Source organism: Ascidiella aspersa, chromosome 8, assembly GCF_963924565.1.
Source record: "Ascidiella aspersa chromosome 8, kaAscAspe10.2, whole genome shotgun sequence".
NCBI classification, from domain to species: Eukaryota; Metazoa; Chordata; class Ascidiacea; order Phlebobranchia; family Ascidiidae; genus Ascidiella; species Ascidiella aspersa.
Window position 1 is genome coordinate 21,296,775 of NC_139454.1, and position 20,923 is coordinate 21,317,697.

A 20,923-nucleotide genomic window follows, 5' to 3' on the forward strand; every position below is an offset into this window, starting at 1 on the left:
CTTTATAATGTAGCCTCCTTTGTAATGGAAAATAACACCTCTGCAACCGTGAACTTCAAAAACTAATGAACGATGACGTAACTTGGTGACGTCATGTCTAAAAAAATTGAAAAAAGGCTCCCAAGAACAAAAATCCTGGATACGCGCCTAAATCAAGATCTTTCAACTTTGTCCCAAATTTAAACGGTTTTACACACATTTTTAGATTTTGACAACTGGGAGTTTTAAATGGCTGTTTTGTACTGTAATATGTACTGCAATATTTTTTAACGCTTGGTTTACAGAATAACTAACACACTTCTATTTTTAGATACAACCATAACAATGAAAGTCTGCCTGAAAACTATACTTTGCATAGGGTTATGCGCCGTGTTGGTGAATTCACAAAGGAGTAATACAACCTCGGGAGGAAATGCGGATTACGACGGAACTCCACCTTCTAATTCAGAAAACGATTTTTATCCCACGGTAAGTTTGTTTGTGGTTTCACGTCGCGGTTTGTCTTTCTGTTGTGTTACGCCGTATAACTGGTTTTGTTTCTCGGGAATTTCGTTTTAAGATTTGACTGCGGTTTAAAAGCGTTTGTAGCAGTGTTCAACAACGTCCCACCGAGCACTTGCTGAGTTTGGCTTTTTGGTCGTATGTATCGAGGACGCCTAACTAAATTCTAAAGAATGTATTTGAATTTCTGTGGGCTTTAACGCTATCCTCCCATACAACACCCATTTTATTTGTGTATTGTGGAGCATAATGGGTGGAGCTTGTAGTAAAACGTAGTATGAATATCAAAGACCCTACAGTAGTAGGTATCCTAGTAGGTAACTTTGCGATTTATTGAAGCAAAGATTTGAAGAAACAGAAATGCGAAGAAAGCAATGCAAACATAAAAAGTGGCCACACAGATTTTGCGTGGTTCTCTCGGGAATACAGAGGCGACAAATGTGTTGCATAGCAGTGGCATACGGTAGTGAAGAAAGTGTATGTGTAAGTATCCTTTAAAGTGTTCCCCAACCAGTGGGTCGCGACCTCCTTGCGAAAGCTATTTCAGGTGGGTCGCAAGGCATTTCTAAACATTACAGTTTTCTAGTAGATCGGGAAATTGTTGGATTATCTTTACATAATATTTATGCAACAATGTAAAAAATAAGTAAAAATTATATGTGTTGTGTCTTATTACCTATTTCAGTTCGTGCGCCGGTATAGTAAAGGTGCGGGTTTTATGTAACTTTATTGGGTTAGTCTTATCTCATTGTGGGTCGCACAATAAATTTGCATTAAAAGTGGGTCGCAAATTACAAAAGGTTGAAGAAAACTGCTTTAAACGTTTAAGTTCCTTTTCTCTATGTTAAAAATAGGAATATAGACTTATTTCGAAACGTTGTCGTTTAGCACCATTAGATACGTCGCCGTTCTATTTATAAATGTGCGATGATCTTAAGCATCGGCTCAAATCGAGCGAGAGCATTCCACGCATAAGCGTTGAAAAAGCACGGAGCCCCGCATTCGCGATACGACCCTACACGTGCCCTGCGTGTAAAACCTTATCGCTTCTGGAAATCGTTTAACGACAGGCACCGAGCACCTACAACATAGAGCAGCTGTTGTGTTGCTCGTCCCGGCCTGCCAAACGTGCACTGACGCATTCGGGATACGCCGTGGTTTTTAAAATAATATCGCTATGTGGGAGTCTGGCTTCCATCACTTTGACTTGAAACCGACACAAAAACATGCAAAGTGTAATAACACATCTTGATGATTTATATCCAGAATGGCGTTTCTCTCTTTTGTACGCAAGACATTGTGTTGAAAAAGCACTTCTTTATTGGTGCTACAACTGCGAAGTGCCTATATTGAATTTCCTGATCACCGTATACGGGATGTCTCAAAGTCGCCGATTGTTCTGCAGTTTGATTAAATGTGCCAACGGCAGTTTGCTATGAAATACTAATTTGGCCTTCGTTGTTGGTTGACCAATACAGTTTAGTTAATATGTTGCCAATCGATGTTTTTCGTTATTGAATTTTTTATTTTGGGTAATTTTCTTTTGGTAAAAGTGTATAATGTTGGTTTCTTAGACATGCATTACACTCTTATTCTATGGTAAAAGTAATAACATGGCAGATGTACAGTGTAATGAAAACTTTTTTTAAACTCGAACCCGTTAAACAATTTTAAATAAAGTACATTCAAGGAGAAGACGCCAAAGCAATTTTTTTCAGGTAGTCGAACCGTTTGACTTTTCCGGTTCAGGTTCGGTTCTGGTTCAAGGATTTTTTCGGAATCCGGTTCAGTTCCGGTTTCGGTTCGGAGTAATTTAAAAGTTCCAGTTCAGCTCCGGTTCAACCTTCGTTATTTTAAAATCGGTTCATAAAGTTCCGGTTCAGATACAATATAATTTGCGTTAAATCTCAAAATGTGGGTCGATAAATGTAGAGAATAATCTTTGAACTGTAAGTCATTTAATCTCAGTTACGTGACTTATTAAAAAAACAGCAACTCAATATTGAAATATTTAAAAAATAAAAAATGAACGATTTGTTTTTTCAATATTCATATTCTTTTCATAAAATTTCGAATATGGCGTAACTTGACTCTGTAAAATAGAAGTTGTGACGTCATGCAGGAGCGAACCGCTTTAATTTACAGGTTCGGGTTCGGTTAAGGTTCAGGTACTCAAATTATTCGGTTCAGTTCCGGTTCGGCTCCTTAAAATCTTATAAAAAACGCTTCAGGTTCGGAAAAAATTGACCCAAAACCGGTTCATAAAGTTCCGGTTCGGTTCCGGTTCGACTCCCTGTTTTTTTTCGCTATTATAATATCTTTAAAAAAATCTTGGTTTACAACTTTGCTTTTAAGTTATACCTCAAGATTTTAGTCAGGCCTAAAACTAGTTGAGCAATCCCAACGGGGGTCAATCGACTTCTGTCTCAGAACCCCTAGAAAAAAGCTTAAAACGTGCAATTAGCAACGACTGCTAATTCATCTCTTTAAAGAGATTTTGAACTTTTACGAGTTACTTTCGCAACTGTGAAATTGAAAGCCTAAACCAGTGATTGTCAAACTGTGTTCTACCTACGGCACACTAGTACGCCTTGATAAGTATTGCGAGAACTATGGTGTATATCATTACCAAGTATCATACAGGAAAGCATGGGAGACTTTAATGCACTATATTCATTTTATTTCTGATAATATTATGGTATTTACCCATTGCCTTGTCGTAGTAGCGGCGAGTTATGATTTATTGTTTAATTCATAATTTCTCAGCCCATTGAGGTGCGACCCAAAATTTGTTCACTATTGCATATGGTTACGTCGTCGACTGAATTAGTTTACATGATTGGATTTTAAGATTGGCTCTGAACAAGTTTTCTTTCCAAAAGTTACGAAAATTGCGGAAGTAATAGGTTTAATGAAGTAAGTTGGGTCGTCAAAGCTGCGCTGTAAAACCTACGCTTAGTATTTCGGTTGCCGCGAAAAAAAGTCTGAAAAACACTGGTTTAGAATAACGGTTGCCGCTAAAACTTTGTAATATTTTATGTTAGCCGCTAGCCAAAATGTTTTACAACCACAGGCTTAAACAATGCGGGAAGTACCGTGAACTTTCCGCGTTAATAGACGCCTTTCGTCATATGCGTAATTGCCTTGTATTATAACAGCAATAGCCAATTGCTATCGTTAATTAAATTTAACACAATGCCTCATTGTCATATGTTCTCTTATTTGTTGTATGACAATCATCCCAATCCCAGGCATTAATGAAGGACCAGGCAACACCAAATTAGCTGAAAAGCATAAGTTTTTAGGATATAAAAAACGGTTACTCACCGTGAGTAGCTTACAAAGTTAGTTAACCACATCAAAGGGAATAGGACTGTTTGGCGGGTGGCGCCTTAAACATGACCTTGCGTAGTTCAGCTTATCAGTTTGTATTAACATGGGATAGGCGCCAGGCGACATAAACAAGTAGTTTTAGTTAAATATAAAGATATCGCGATTAACGCGTTCTCAACCCGACAGGGTCAACAACGGGCAATGACTTATTTTTGTATTTAGTTGTCAATCAAACCCGTGTCTTTAGCATGGCGACAGCAAATCGCTCACCCTGCTATGTACACACTTATTCGACACCAAGTAACGCTAACGTGCAAGGCCTCGGTCTTGGTACGCGTGTCAGCACCACTAGAGATTAAGAGATAGCTTAATAGACTGCGGTGGCACATGTTACAGTGTTAAGCGAGAGATCGCCAAGCAGATAATGGCATATCTTATTCGGTTTGTCAATCCATCTATACAAGAGTGTTACAGTATTGAGAAAACCCCAGTTTTTTTCTGGATTGCGTTTTTACTTTGTCTTAACCCTTTTTCACTGTTTTTGACTACTTAAACGCAAACATATTTGTAATGTAGCTTTTCTCTTAAAAGCAACACGTGACTAACTTAAAACAAACGAACAGACTGTGTAGTGTTCTCAAGATTACTTTTGTGTGACGTAGCGTTTTGACGTAACCTTATAACGTCACCTCTGAAAAATATCGTGCTTTCTCCCCAAACAGAAAACCTAGATTAGCGTTTTGTTGTTTAATAAAAGCTTATGCTGTTTCAAGTTTCTTTGATTCAATAATTATGCTCATAACGACGGGGTGTGCAAATCCCCCCTACAAAAAAATACGCAATAAGCGATAGGATGTCACGAAGAGTGTACAACGTTAAGTGCTGGCGTGCGGTGACCGAGCAACGTTTGTACGAAAAGGTTAAGTCAAGTTTACGCCGATCTCTGATACCAAAAGCAAATCTCGCCCGCTGATCTGCGTACATAGGAACGACAACCCGACATTACCTCGCGCGGTTTTTCTCGCTTTGTGTCGTTCTAGTGATAAGGGCGAGTTGTTTTGGGCGCTTGGGGGTCGTAGATAAAATATTCTGCGGTCTGGAAAAGCAAATCTGCGCTCGGCTAAATTTAAACCTTATCGCAAGCATGTAAGTTCTTATCAAGGTTTATATCCGCCATTAGGCACGCGAGCGACGCTTTGGTTAATGTTTTGCGCATGTTTTTAAATCGGCTGGAGAAAGGGTGATTTTAAAGTTTCGTTTAGCCCACAATAAACACCTTTATTATTAAGGATAAAATTATAAAACGGTGTTATTCTTTAGGAAATTATCGTCGTTCATTTTCAAAAGCCGAAGTAAAATATCATATGGCTTTAAGGCATGGATTTGAAACTGTAATGACTGGTTAATTTGTTTTATGGATATTGTGCATACCTCAAATCCTCAAAGATTTTGCCTAACCTGATTGCAACTTGTAACTACAAGTATTCATTCAACGATAATTCGTATAAATAAAATAAAAGTTAACTAACTTTCGCAGGTAAACGTTTGTTATAGACTAAACTAGAGGACAAAATGAGCTTCTAATATAGGACCATAGCTGGTACTTTTTAACGCAACACAAAAAGCTTTAACAACATGATCAGTAAGTGTCGGACATGGGCGGATTCAGGGGCGCTACATGGTCATGCCCCCCCACAAACTGTTTTTTTTGCGCATTTTAACTGTATCAATCCAAAAATTTGTCACGATTGCTTTTCTGGAATCTCGATTGCCTTTCTAGTCTGTCTTGGCCTATTTTCATGATCGAAAAATGACAATATTGAAAACTAAAACGAATTAAGGCACTTTTTTCGCTTTTCACAAATCGATAACATCTTTGTTATGTAGCTTTGTATTAAAGGTAACACCTCTTCAACCTAAAACTTTAACAAACCAGCGAACTGTGTGATGTTCTAACTCTAAAGATTTCTTCTTTGTCACGTCACGTTTTGACGTACGTTTGTGGTGCGCGTAATGACGTAACCTTGCGACGTCATCTGTGAAAAATATTTTCATGGCCCTCCCAAACAAAACTCTAAGATCCGCGTCTGGTGTTTAACTAACATGTTCAATCTCACCAATTCGTATTCGGATTCTACTTGGCAGCGAAACGAATCGTCTGAGTGCGGGGAGTGCGTCTGCGGGCCGACGAGGCTGCTCTGTCCGCCTGGAATAAGCACTTTGCTCGACGGCTGCGGCTGCTGCCATATGTGCGCTCGCCAGCTGGGACAAGCCTGCGACACCCGGAACGTGTGCGACCACCATAAGGGCCTTTACTGTCACGAAATCTCGCGGACTTGCAAAGGTGAGGAGATTACGGCGCCACTTGAAAAGAGTGTATTGCGGAACTCTCAAAAAATACTTGCATTCTATAAAGTGGGTAGCTCAATAAGTTTTAGAGGTTTTTAGTATAGCGTGTATAGGGTGAAATGTTTTGTCTTTATTTTGTTTCTTCAGTTTTTGTTTGGTTTTAAAAATCGCACAAATTCCCATATTTTTCTTGTTATGAAAACAAAAAAAAATTGTTATTTTTGTTGAAATTTTTTTATTTTTCGCAAGATATTTTGTGAATTAAATTTTACCATCGCACGCAACGACACAAAAAGGCTTAGTTTTTAATAACAACCTTCATTCCCTGCAAATTGTTCAAGATTAAATCATAACGAGTTGCGACCCTCGGTTCGGAGCTTAACAACATATGCTCAGCAAACGACTTTTTTTTAAAGTAAAGAAAGTAAAAGTGAAGTGAAGGGTAAAGGGGTCAGGCCCAGTCCTCAGAACAACCATTTCCAAAGGGATATGGTGCCGCCACTTGGAGGTAGGGCCCGAGTTATAACTGCGCATCGGCAGAAGGTCAATATTTTCGCCTTTCTGTTTGGATGTAGGTAATAAGTAATAATAGTAAAGTGTCAGTAAGGACATTTTGTATTTTTCACAAGATATTTTGTAAAATAAATTTTACCATCTAACGCAACGACACAAAAAGGCCCATTTTTTAATAACAACCTTCATCCCTTTACCGCAGAGTGTTCAAGATTGAATCATAACGAGTTGAGAACCACGTTTTGGAGCTTAACAAAATATGCTCAGCAAAAGGATTCGCGCGTCTTCGCATTTCACATTTTTTTTGCGTTTTAAAGTTTCGTGAGTTTCCGCCTTTCGCCTCTATCCTCAAACTCCCTCTTTTCCATTCCGTCTCCAGCCAGTCCTGGCCGCTCGTGCCTGGTGGGCGGCAAGTGGTACGACAACGGCGCCGTCTTCAAGCCGAGCTGCAAGGCGACGTGTAGTTGCATCAACGGTGACATCGGCTGCTCGCCCACCTGCTTGGCCGACCTGCGCTCCCCGCCTTTGCTGAGCTGCCGAAATCCGAGGTGGGTCACCGGGCGTTTTGTGAACCATGCCCCCGGCGCCGCGGCGGGGCTCGACTGATGTTGCGCCCAGCGAGCAATTGACTCCATTGTTTACTTGTTTTTTGGCCGTTTTGCCGATTGTAGAATTGTTCAGCGTGCCTTTAGCGGATCTTGCCTAAAACTGTAAAGTGGTGGGATTCAGCCGGTTCGACCCGGGTCTATGGAACCGTCTCACGAAATTTTATGAGATCAGTGAACCGGTTAGGATTACTGGTTACCGTCAATGGGTTTTTGCATCTTATTCGATACACCGATTTTAAAATCCAAGTAGCCCACGTGTTTTTTAATGTGCAACGGTCAAGGTCGCACGTAACAGTCATACATTGTGTTAATTTTAATAATTGCAGTAATTTACCTTTTGTGATTGTTTGTCTGAAAACTTAATTGTTGCGTCATAAGTACAAGTCATGAGACGACTGTTGCTTTTTAGTGTGGCTGTTAGTAGTGATGGGATTCAGCCGGTTCGCAGTTCGCACCAAGCAAGGAACCTGGGGTTGCATCCTGTTTTTGCAACTACTTTAATTATTTACCGGAAAATATGACTGTTTGTAACAGAACCGGCTAACAAACAATTTGAATCCCACCACTGCCTAAAACTATAAAGTGTGTATAGCTTGATAATGAATTACCAGTGTTGTAAACAAGTCATTTAAAAATGACTTAAGTCCCAGTCAAGTCGTTTGTAAAATAACTTAAGTCCAAGTCAAGTCTTTTTGAATAAATAACAAGTCAAGTCCCAGTCCAAGTCATCAGTTGCGCAAGTCAAGTCATAATTAGAGCAAGTCAACTTCAAGTCATGTCCTTGTCGTAAAAATAAAACGTTTTATGAGAAATAACTGAACTAAAACAAAAAGAATAACGCAACACACTTGTTTTATGTGCTAAAATTTGGATAAATAGCTCAATTTTATCAAAAACACCTAAAGAAAACGCTTCATCTCAACCCAAGTTATTTGTCCAAAAGACTTAAGTCAAGTCAAATCATTTGCCCGAAAGACTTAAGTCAAGTCAAGTCATTTGAAAACAGTGACTTAAGTCATTACAACACTGTGAATTACAAAGCCAAAATGTCGACTATATCGACATCATTTTAATTAGGACGTTTCGATACGAGTTTGTATCATTCAGTTAATGTAAAACGTCTTAATAATCAAGATGATGTCGATCTACTCGACCTTTTTGGCTTTGCAATTCATTATCAAGCTACATTGCAGATCCGTGCATAGTGTACTAATGTGTATATGTGACACCAATTTACAGGAGCCCTATACTTAACGGCCTGTCGGTTGTCAAGCGCAACACAAAGTGACTTAAAACAGTACTGAATATGGCTGAAACATAGATGAAACTATAAAATGCTTAAAACAATAAAAAGCGGCCAACGTCTAAAAACGGATAAGGGTGTAAAATTTTAAATGTTTCTTTAGCTTCCCCTAAACCCGATTGTCTTCATTCTTCTTTTAGTCCCACCAGCAGCCACAAAATAGGAAAAAAATGTGTCAGTGGTAATTATTAGGTGCCAACAGAAAACGTAACACAAATACGATCAAATGTTCCATACAACATATAGACCAATGGTTCTTAAAAATTTCGACTAAGAACCCCCGATAATATCGGATCGGAACCGATAATCAATACCCAAGTGGTATGGTGTATAACAGCACGAAAATGATTTGGGTTGTTTCGATTTTTGTTAAGATCAACTCAAGCTAAGTCTTACCATTAAAAATCTACAATTTCTCCAGTCCAGAGATATAAAGCTACAAAAGCAAAAAACACATTCACCAAATTTTTGTACTTATACACTCAGTGCAAACCAACTTCATTATTACAATAAACAAAAAACAACAACAACAAAAAACAACCTAAAAAACACCAGTTCAGTAGTCGATTTACTGCAGAGCTATCATCCATTTCTGACGGTTCACCCTTATTCACCCCTGCAAAAATGAACAATTCACCAGTTTAAGAAACACTGCTATAGGGTGCTATGGCTAAAAAAAAAAAAAAGAGCTAAAGATAACTACACATGTAAACTCGCAGGCAAGTTAGGGCCTATTATCCTAAAAAAGTAATCTTTAAACGTTCCATTTGTATCTAATTTGTTGTTTGGCCATGGTAATGACGTCATTTGGTATCGCGTCAGATCGAGATACTTTGTCCAAAATATTGGTTATTTCTATCGCCTTCAAAAACTAAAGTAGCCTTAAGATTATTTTTTACGGCTTCGCAACCTGAGTTCCGAAAGCACTACTCGCTACTGAGACCGCTACAAACTTTGCAAAAGAAATTTAGTATATACACATGGTTGCAAGGAAATCTGAAAAGTTTTTTTTGGCCAATAAAATAATTAGTACTCAAAATTAACATCTTAGACCAAATATACATTTTAATTCGGCAAACTTTTTTTTTTTTTTTGTTAACTGCACGAAAAAAGCATTTGGCAATAATTTTTACTGACAGATGGGTAACTGGTTTTTACTACAGATGGGTAACTGGTAGTAACCACAAGGGGACCTAATTACCAAGAACGAAGCACAATTGCGAGATCTGTTGTCTGATATCTTGGAGTTTAGGCACATTTACAAAGTTGCATTGCACTGGAGTACAACTGTGCGCCGCAGATTTCGTTGATTGCTTTTTTGCAAAAAAGATTTTTTTTTTTAAATGATACCATTTGGAGCGTAAGAGCATTTTTTTTTTAATTTTACCCCATTTAAGAAATAATTTTGCATCTAAACTGCTAAGTTTGGCTTAAAACCGGAATCCTGCACACAATTAATGCTGTGGAAATGTTGTTTTATAGGCCTACATATAAAAACTAAGTCCCTGAAGTTATTCCCCTGCTCGAAACACGATACAGTTGCAATACCAAGTTGCGGGTGCAATTCCCAGATGCGGGTCGTTACGTTATACGCTATAGCACATTTCTGATACACCTCTCCCAAAGGGTAGGCTGAGAGAGTTTTGGCAACTCAATTTATGGAACTTTGGCCGAGCGTTTAAAAACACGCCAATCAGACGGCGCGTACTTTGTCGCTTCCGAAACTTGTCGACCGTTAGCTGTGCGGGCCCTTTCTTGTGGCTGTATAGGCCTGGTTCGCAGCGGCGTTAAATGCGCGAAATGCCGCAACGCACGACAAACAAAGAGTTTGACACGGGGCGCGACCAAACGTATCTCGTGCAGCGTTGTAGGTGGGCTGAATCGCGCACCTGGCTACTGATTTTATTGCAGCTATGAAATAGTAGGCCATTTCGCACTGTAAAGTTTTCTCCCAAAAAAGGGTCAGTGGAGATTAGGCTTTATTCGAGGCCGTATCCTTTCTGTCTATTTATAGTTACTCACAAATGCGGGCCCAAAGGTCCTGTGTCACTAAGTTTTTCTTTATCGTAGACATGAAAAATATTAGGGTGTCGACCTGTTTCATCAACTTCATTATTATAGATATGATTAAAATGGAAAAAAATATAAAAAAGTCGTATTGTTTTCGTTCTGGTGAAGTTTACCCAATGAAGTCACACATGGCCCCAATTGTCCAATCATTCACCAAGTCTCCTTCTCAGATTTAATATCGTTCTTTCTTTCGGCCTGGGAAAATAATCATTAAATACTTTTCTTGTATACATCTCAAAGAAGTAAAAGAGCTTTCCTAAAAGTCCTAATTGTAGATTTCCAAATGCAGTTTATACGCCAGTAGTTTTGGTGCAATTGCAGACCAAATCGACCGAACTTATAAAAATAATTCGACCTGACTCATTTCGAGCTCATTTCGTTTCCTCAAGGCGCAAATCCCCAATGTAAGCCAGGCCCATCACCCTTGTGCGCCCATCTCACGTTACGAACGCACACGACGAAGTACCGGGGTAACAAAACCGCCCCATAACCCCAAGCCCCCCAAACCGCTGCCCCTGTGATCAACCAGCGTTTACCGCGGTTTTTAGGTTTAGTCAGCAAAGTCGAGTGCTCTGTTTTTCAAATTATCCGGGAGCTTACGCTGTCCATCTTTGAGAGCGCTTGCTGTACGACATATTTGCTCTTCAATCGGCAACTAAATACTCATAGTATGGATAAAGTTCAGTGAAAAACGTTTTTTGTCTCCGTGCTTCACTGCGGGTTTCATAATATGTGGATCATACGCCTTTACATTTGGTTGAAAGGCATCGTTTATCAACATTAACATTTGTTTTCACCACTCTTCGCTCCATTAGAAACTTTGCAACTGTATTTACGCAGCAGGCTGCAAATTAGCAAGCCTTATCGTCAGTGACTCATCATTCACGGGGCTAAACAATTACGTTCGCTCTTCATGGGCACCTTATTTTGCTGACACAACATTTTCGAAAGGGAAAATGTGTTTCACTTTGTAGTAATCTGTTTTATTTACTTTTTCAAAGGGCTTTTCTGAAGTTTGGTATGACATTTCGGACAAAACGGATTTGTCGTATATTATTTTAAATAGTTGTATTATTTTGTTACCTTAAGGACTTTTCGACTTTATCAATGTCACTAAAACGCTGTTTAGTTTTGGTTTCCGCTGCTGTTTAACTATTTATAAGGGGGTCCTCAAAAGGCGAATCAATTACCTTTGCGAATTTTTAGGCTAGGATGATCAAATTGCCTTTCACTGTCACTTAAGAAATCGATTTATCCCCAAACTGTCAATGGATAATGGAATTTGTCTGTTTTTCGACTGGATGACAGTACGTGTCATGCATTAACGGCAAACAACATCCTCTTCGCTTCGGACTGCCTAATTGTAATTGTGTTAAATGCAGAAGTTTCAACAGTAGTAAAAAAACTCGTGAGGTTTTGTCATTTTGAAACAACAAGAGAAGTGACTTGTTAACTTTGTTTGATTTTCTTGTATTGGAGTATTTTAGTCGTGTATTTATTCACTACTATAAATTCATGCCTTGACGCGTGTTTCTGTGTTGTAAAGGTTGTTGAGAAGGAAAGACCAATGCTGTCCAGAGTGGAGATGTGTTGGGGACGATGAACTGGATCAATACGAGAGAATAGGAAACCAAGGTATACCGTCCTCACAATAGGTTGTTTGAGTGTTCAATGACATTGGTCTGGGTAGCCCAGTGGTTCCCAGCTTTTATATTCCGTGGCTTATATTTTTTATAAAAACAGTTTGTGGCCCGCCATGTGCCGTAACCTTTTTGTATGCCCTTTAGCCCATCATCGAAATAAGATGTATCAACCTGGCTGATACAAATATAGCAAAATTGCCTGTCTGCACTTTACGCCTATACATAGTCGGACAATTTCTCAAGAATGTATTGATTCTAATAACATCCAAATAGTTATTTTTACTTTCAGTTTATTTTTAGATTAAAATTAATTACTTTGTGACAACAAACTGAATTTAAAGTAAACTACCGTGCTAACTGAGTAGTGAAAAAAACAAACACATGGCGTGAGATTTTACCTTTACGTATATAGTTCAAAAAAAGCCAAAATATGGAAAATGGCCTCGTTCCTATATAGTTTTAGATAAACTTACAATTATTTAAAAAAAACATATTTGTTGCAATATTTTCGAATAGCTCTGTGGCCCACTGAAAATAGTATTGTGGCCCACTCGTGGACCATGGCCCACAGTTGGGAACCACTGGGGTAGCCTAATGTTAAAGATTCTTCGATTATGCAAAACCAAATATTCTAAATATAAGGTTGTCTGTAGCAGTGCTGTGATGAGTGTAGTCAATGACTTAACTGAAGTACACTTAACTCAATATTTTGCAATGACTTGACTTGACTGAAGTCATTTTGGAAAAATAATTCAACTTAACTTAAGTCTTTCGGACAAATGACTTAAAAAATTTTTTAACTTTTGTACATAAAATAATTTGATTGCTATATATTTTGCGATTGTTGCGTTTTTGTGTTAATTTTTAGTAGAGTTATTGTAATCGAGCTAGTTTGCCTAGTTTAGTAGTTTAACGTATAACTTTTATAACAATTTTTATAACTTTTATAACACTTGCTATAATTATGACGTGACTGGAACTTGACTTGCAATTTATTGAAAAAGACTTGACTTTGACTTATGTTATTTTACGAATGACTTGACTGGGACTTTAGTCATTTCAATATGGCTGCTTACAACAGTCGTCTGTAGATGTATATAATAAGAGATGCTGTGTAAACCACTGGTGAAAAGGTTTACCACATACCATGTGGCCACTAAGCCACTTTAACCGCACCCAACACTACCGTATTATATATACCGCGCCCAATTTTAGTGACACACGGTTGTTTAAGTAGCCCAGAGGTTAAGCTTCGAATTAACGAACGTCCTAAAAGACCAGAAGCGAAGCTTCGTGCATTACGAAACCTGATTAAATCCGCTCCAGTTTATCCTCTTTCCCTACTTGGCATTTGTCTATCGCCTATTTCCGCGAAAAGTTCGCATTGATGGAATGAAACAGATCGGAATAACGTCAAATGCGATCGAAGCGCATTCCATATTCCGTGTTTCAACCTGTCAAAACGACTAGTGGCATGTCCTAATTTCTCTGTAGGTTCGCATTGAATCCTAACTCCCACAATATGCTTATACCTCGCCCACGCTTTCGTGACTTGTTTTTCCAACGAAATTTATTTACCAAGTTTCTCCCGTGTTTGTTTTGCTTAGAGCTCAGATGTTATAAAACAGGAGCAGTCAACTCCCGCATACGTTATCCCACATTGAGCGTCCATTACTCCATTTACTGAATACAGCCGAAGCTCACGTTGACCGTAGATATATATCGTGCCGTGTGCAATTCCGCTGCTGACTGAAAGTGGGTTTTGTGGCTTTAGATAGTGGAGCAATACATTGGCAAGCTGTCCGCTTGTGATTGGTCGTTTTTCAAAACATGAAATAAGAAAGAAAACAAATGGCGTTTCTGTTGTTGTGTTTACTCCTTTTTGACATGTAATGAAAACACCTAATTTACACCTAAGTTAATTAATACAATAACCTAAGTCCAAATCTTACCATTTTTGTCAAAATACCCAAGTCAAGTCATTTAACAACAGTTAATTGAGTGCATTTAATTCAAGTTATTGACTGAAGTCATAACAACACTGGCAATTCATAATATTTAGCTGTAATGTGGGCCATTGCAATTGTATCTATCTTATTTAGATTAGAAACGGCAATCAAATCTAGTAAACACAATTGCGTTTGATAAACTTATAAAAATAAAATAAAAAAATCCTTGTTTACATTATTTTTAAGCTTCAAGCTTGTGAGTTAAAAATGCTGTCACAAAGTTCAGAAGTCAAAGCGAAACCAATTTGTCGCTATAATAAGATAGGCTTATTTCACGATAGAATTTGATATTGGTGTCCACGTTTCCAAAGAGTGTGCGTATTGCAAAGATCATTGATGTCTTAATTTGTTTTCTTCAAACTGGAAACGTGTTCGAATAAGGTCTCATTACCTTGTCGGTAGACCCGCGGTGGTATCGCATGAAATCACATTATAGAAGGTAGACGCAGAAGGCGCAGATTTCGCATTTTGGCGAAGTGGCAGTTATTAGCAGCTGCATGAATTGAAATTAGAACACGCTGGAATGTTAAGTGCTTCGTTTTGGACATGTGCGAATTCATTCATAACAACTTTGAACCGGGCATCCAGATGTGTAAACCGGTGGATGAATGGCTTTGAGTTCATATCGTACCGGGTTTGGTCTTGTCATTTCTAGACGATGCAAACGCCAAGAAACGATGATGTCATAGCTCACAGGAAGTGTCTAGCTTATGTTTGCTCATATATGTTCGGCGCCTGCTCAAGGTGTTATCACTAATTAAACATTCTTTATATATAGAGTTTTCTACTATTTTCAGATAAGGAGCCACTTATATCACATCCTTCAGCACTTAAGCGTCTTACCTCATAGGATTACAATTTGCTAAAATTTTCCCATTTCTTAAATTACCAGGACACGTTATGACAAGATAACTGACGTTTTGAAGTAGGCCTATTTGTATCTTAAGGGTTTTTTTACCAAAGGTTAGCACCGAAAAAGGGATGTTTCCAATATTATCAATAACATGTCGAAAGTCACACATATGGCAGAGGTCCAAACTGTGATTAATTTTATGGTCAAGTTTGTTAAATAATATATTTTCCGAAAAACGAAAATCATTCTATAGTCGAATTTGGATTTTTAATACCAGAGCGTCAACTTCCAAGTAAATTTGAAAAATCTTACTGGCGGAAGCATCCAGCATTCCCAGCTAACGACTGCAATTCGACACCAACAAACTTTTTGACCCAAGTCGTTTGTTTAATTGACACTTCGAACTTGTGCTGCGTCACTCTCACGTGATCAAGTGACCTTGAAGGGCTTTCAAGGACGCCAAGTATCTGGTGACGCCGTTTCCCACCGTAATCGCCTTTGCTGACGTCACGTAGTAATCTCAAAAAATTTCTGTCGCTCCCAGCAACCGCGTTTTAACTCAACGTTTTTTTAAGGCTGCTCTGCCTTGCCCAGTATTATTGGCTGATGGATGGACAGGTGTGAACCATAATTTAAGGGATATTCCTTACAGTTACGCCCTATGAAGAATGCTAGTCTTGTTTTTCTTTATATTTAAACCCGGAAAGGATGAGAGTTTAAGAGTCTCCTTTACAGCTTCGCCCCAGCAAGGAATTTGCGTGGTCACGGTTTTACTGCCGAAATAATGTTCACACGAGAAAAAAACATTGTGATTGGTCGTGTTTCACCGTTCAAAATTTTAGGTAGGTTGCAAGAAAAGAGGCCAGCTAAAATGTGTTCTTATGGCTTTTGTGGTTATCTACAAATTTGTCCACCAAAATTGAACTGTAAATTTCATTCAGTAAAAAACATGAATACACCGCTGTTTGAAGGCGGTGAGTATGATATAGCTCGCTGATATAGAGAACTTAATCGTTATTAATTTTTTTTTTCGAACCTTTTAAGTGTCAGTATGACTTCGTAAACAAGGAAAAAATATTTTAAGGGACAAAAAATTTCGTAAACAATAAATTAGCGTTGACATATATAAAAAGCAGCATCTCAATGGTTGTAGTGAAGTGTTTTTCAAACTTGTTTTGGCCACGGAACACTTATTGAATAATTTTGCAGACCACCAAGCAAAAGTTTACAAATGAAAATGCATTAAACTAAACAACACAACGACAATCTTTAGTGCAATGCCTGTTTGGATTGACACAAAGTTGAAATTCAGGCTGTATGATACAAACCTATTATTGTACGACGAGTTCTATAATTACATAACAATAAATTTGGCACAATAGGAAATGCAAACTGGTAGTTGATAATTTCTTAAATGAATGACTTTGCCAAAATGACTTGACTTGGACTTAAGTCATTTTGTCAAATACCTTGGGAGTAAGTGCTTTTTATTAAAATTTATCTACAGTTTTGCACATTAAACACCTCTATTGCTGTATATTGCGCTTGTGCTATTTTTTTGGTGAATTGTTTCTCATAAATCGGACAAGTTTACCAATTTTAATGGTTTTACAGTTTACTTTGATGTCAGTGACATGACTTCTGTACATTAGAGTAGAGCAGGTGACCTTGCTAATGTGTCCGTCAAATATATGTACTTTTCAGTCTACTATTCCTGGCCTATATTATCCCTGGCAGTACGGCCACGCTCCTTTCTAACGCCCGATAGAAAACAAATACTTTTTACTTTTGCAGCCGGTCGAGCCAAAGCGATCAAGGTCGTCCTGAAGGGCAAATGTTTGGTGCAGACGAGCGATTGGTCGGAGTGCCCTAAGTCTTGCGGCTTCGGCATCTCCTATCGCGTCACAAACGACAACCCTGACTGCAAGTTCAAGAAGGAAACGCGACTGTGCAAGCTGCGGCCCTGCGATATGCGCCCCAACGTGAGTTCATAACATATTTGTAAGACTTAAGAAAGTGGTTCTCAACCGGGGTGCCGGGGTGCCCTGGTGTGCCATTTTTAATGCTCAAGGGTGCTGATAGTTAGGCTGGTTGACAATCTGATTTTTGCTCAATTGGCAAGCTTCCTTATACGACTATTTGTGTACGATTAGAGACCATTATATCAAATGACATTTTTCTTCCAGTTCCATTTAGAGTGAAATTGCAGTAAAATACTCGACAAATTCCAGTCGGGGTGCCGCTAATCAATTTATTATTTTTGAGGGGTGGCGTAAGCCACAAAAGGTTAAGAATCACTGACTTAAGAAAACTTACAAATACGTTCCTTGGTGAAAGTGGTCTGGTCGAATACGCCTTTTTCCCTCTTTTACAGCAGTTGACGGCAAACTATGGGACGCGGACCAAATGTGGGACTTTTAGCCATTCGTAGTGTGCCCTAGCTGTCTTTTGAGAATTTAGTTTAATAATGTAGTTGTGGGCCGCGGAAAAGCTGTACATTCATTGTACTCTATTTTAAAAGTTTGTGTGGCTAAGAGGTTTTATCTATTGTATTGTTGCATTGCTCGATCAAAAACAGATGTTTTTTAAAATTATTTGCATTATGACATAGCTTCGTGACGTATTTTGCTTGGCCCCAAGCCAATCAAAAATCCTGGTTCATGCCCTGTTTTCGCAGCGGCTTCAGTACTTTTGGAAAGAATATTTTGGAACGCGACAATCAGCTGCTTTCTAAATATCACAAAAACGACCAGAGTTTAGTTCTCTGCCTTTCTCTGTCGTGCTTTTTTAAACTCCTATTATTTCTGGCTGTACGGGGTATCTAGAATGTATTCGAGGGTAGGGGAAATTTTCAGGGCAGACGTCATAAAGTTACGCAATGACATGACGTCACGACACAAGTAACCTAAAATTTGAACGAAATATATTCAAAGAGATGGCGACAATGCGTTGCGTTTATTTGGTTTAAATTAACAATTTGTTTAATAAAGATACGACTGGCACTTGACTTGGACTAAATCTTCACTCGTTATTTTTTTCGAAAATACTTGACTTGAACTTAAGTTATTTTACGACCGACTTGACTTACACTGAAGTCATTTTGAAGGAACGTGTTCACAACACCGCCCTCCACACAAGTGTACGGACGGTGATCGTATAATTATCAAGCTAACACCCTTTCCCTTGGCCTTTTCGCCGCAGGGCAAACGCTCCTGTCGCAAGACGGTCAAGCACAAGAACCGCGTCCGCTTCTCGCTGTCCGGCTGCGTCAGCGCCTCGATCTACCGACTCAAGTACTGCGGCGTGTGTGCGGGCAAGTGCTGTCGACCGTCCAAGACCAAAACAGCTAGCGTGCAGTTCCAGTGCAAGGAGGGCGAGCATTCGTTCAGCACCTTCGAGCGCAAAATCATGCTGATTCGGCGCTGCTCTTGCGACAACCGCAGCTGCCAGGCCGATGACCTCGCCGGATTGTTCGGCGGCGGCAGGGGACTCGACAGCGACACCTGGCGGCCCTCGTAAAGCTCGAAACAGCGAGCTCGCGTGGTTTGCAGCCGACGGACGTTGTTGCGTTTTGTTCGACTTTTTGTGGATTTTATCTGACAGTTTCTTTTAGTTTTCAGTGATGGTAGTTGTTATTGCGACTTATCGTGGCTTGTTTACCCGGGGAAATTACATTTTCTGATATAAAATCGCGTTTGCGATTACCGCGTCACATTATAATAATAATTTCGTTGACAGCTTGCTTCTTAGTAGGGTAAACACGAGCTTATGCTCTACTTCACATCTTGCTCATGCATTTGTTTGGTCTTGGAATACTATGTGGTAAACTAGCGTTTGACTATTTTCCAGAATACTTTCTTTTTCGCTTTGTAACAGACTTACGTTTTGGAAAGAAACATTTGCCTATTACCCTCGTGTAGACGCCCAGCCGCTTCGGTAGATTGAAATAGAACTTTTCAAATAGCCCTGGTTCCAATTGTATTACAGATGCACGTCAAGACTGACCTTTTCTCCAATATGATAATAACACTGTTTATTTGTTCCACTTGCAGAGTCGCTTGGAGGCGTCGTGTGTTGTACAAAAGTTCCAAACACCCACAGTTGTTTTTGTATGTTTTATAGCGTTTTTTCTGCGTTGTTTCCTATGTTGTCAATTCAGTGTTTTACTTAATCATTTCGCGTAATTTTACCCGAACCACCGGGTAAACAAGGTTTAAACCTTTGCTTAGTGTTCCATCTCGAATTTTTAACGTTACTTTCGTAATGGATGATAAACATATTCATTTTCTAGAGGCTGCCTCGGCTTAGCTACAAGTAGAATACTCGCGTCGTTTCGTTTTGTGCGCCTAATGTTGTATACATTTTTGACGTTAGTATCGCTGGCATACCAATGTTTAAAGCAATCGTTTACGTTTTTATATTAAACGAAGTCACTTCCATTACATAGGGTGTGTTGCATAGGGAACTTGCAGTTAGCACTAAAACTAAGTTTTATTTAAGTTATTTTTTGTTTTTTAAAACCACGGTGTACACAATGACAGTTAAACTAGGTAGTACGCAGCCAAAAAGCGCTGTTTTTTCAAAATTTCCGTTTACAAATTTGTCTTTTATAGAGAAAATGTTGTAAAACAATGTGCCGGCGTTGCCTGTTGGAGTAAACATTTCAAGAAAATTAGTTTGCTTAGACTGAAAAGGGTTTACTGTTTGGCGAATTCGGTGAAAGAAATTTACTCCTTTTCAGCAAACAGCTGTGGCTGCTGGGGCAACTTAAGCCTTTCAAAACAACCTATCCTTTCTTACAATTTAGTTCTATCTGCTTCTCAATTCCCATCGCCAAATTGACTCAAAATATGTACAAACTGCGAAACACCATATTTTTTCTAGCTGTAGATAATGAAGATCGTCGTCGGATTAAGTCTAATTTAGGTATTAGCCTAGAGCAGTGGTCTCCAACCTGTGGGTCGCGACCCCAAGTGGAGTCGCCTAACATTTTTTGGGGTTCGCCATAACTCATCATATTTCTGCTGTTTTTGTACGATTTATCTATTTTCACGCTTATAAACGTGACTGAGTACATAGCAGAATGAACCTTTGTTTCTTCCACATAAAATAGGTGTTTTTAGCTATTAGGAGCTGCCAAGTTACAAATATTGCAGCAAATAAATATTTACTTTTCGACTTCGATGCAATTAACTTACTCGACTCTGTCCAGTTTAGTGAGTTAACTACTCTTTCCGTTTTCAACCACATGGCTTTATTTAACGAAATTTAGCGCAATGAGCATATATTAAAAACGAAACATCGTAAATCGCTTGGAAGTAGAGCATGACAATTATGGTTATGCAACGTCGATTCGTGTTTTTAAAAACTGGTGGACGCTATGCAGGTGCAACCATCACACTAAATTCAATTACAGTAAGTGTTGAAACAAATTGAAAATTTTGTGTTCGTTCTTGTGTAAAATTCAAGTTCATGATTTCAATAAAACAACCTAAACGAAATCATTTTGGTGCACATTTGAAGCCACGGTGCTCTAAAAATGTGAATAATTTTCGTATATTTTCTCTTTGTACTTTGTTCCAGCGTTAATTGAAATATTTTTATTTGTATCTGACACAAAATGGGTCGCAATGTAAATTCTGATTTCATTTTATTTCAATTGGGGTCGCTTATTGAAAAGGTTTGAGACCACTGGCCTAGAGACTAATTACAGCTTCGTGTACACAGGCCTATCTTGTCAT

General features: G+C 38.8%; 1 protein-coding gene across 1 annotated transcript; it reads left to right on the forward strand.

The window, feature by feature from the left end:
• The first annotated feature begins 314 nt into the window (after positions 1–314).
• LOC146136833 (CCN family member 2-like) lies at positions 315–19,624 on the forward strand. Its single transcript, XM_083395281.1, has 6 exons — positions 315–468; positions 5,980–6,178; positions 7,076–7,244; positions 12,224–12,312; positions 16,977–17,164; positions 18,384–19,624. Exons 1-6 carry the CDS (start codon positions 325–327, stop codon positions 18,699–18,701), a joined length of 1,107 nt encoding a protein of 368 aa, XP_083251407.1. The 5' UTR covers positions 315–324; the 3' UTR covers positions 18,702–19,624.
• Positions 19,625–20,923: the final 1,299 nt, after the last annotated feature.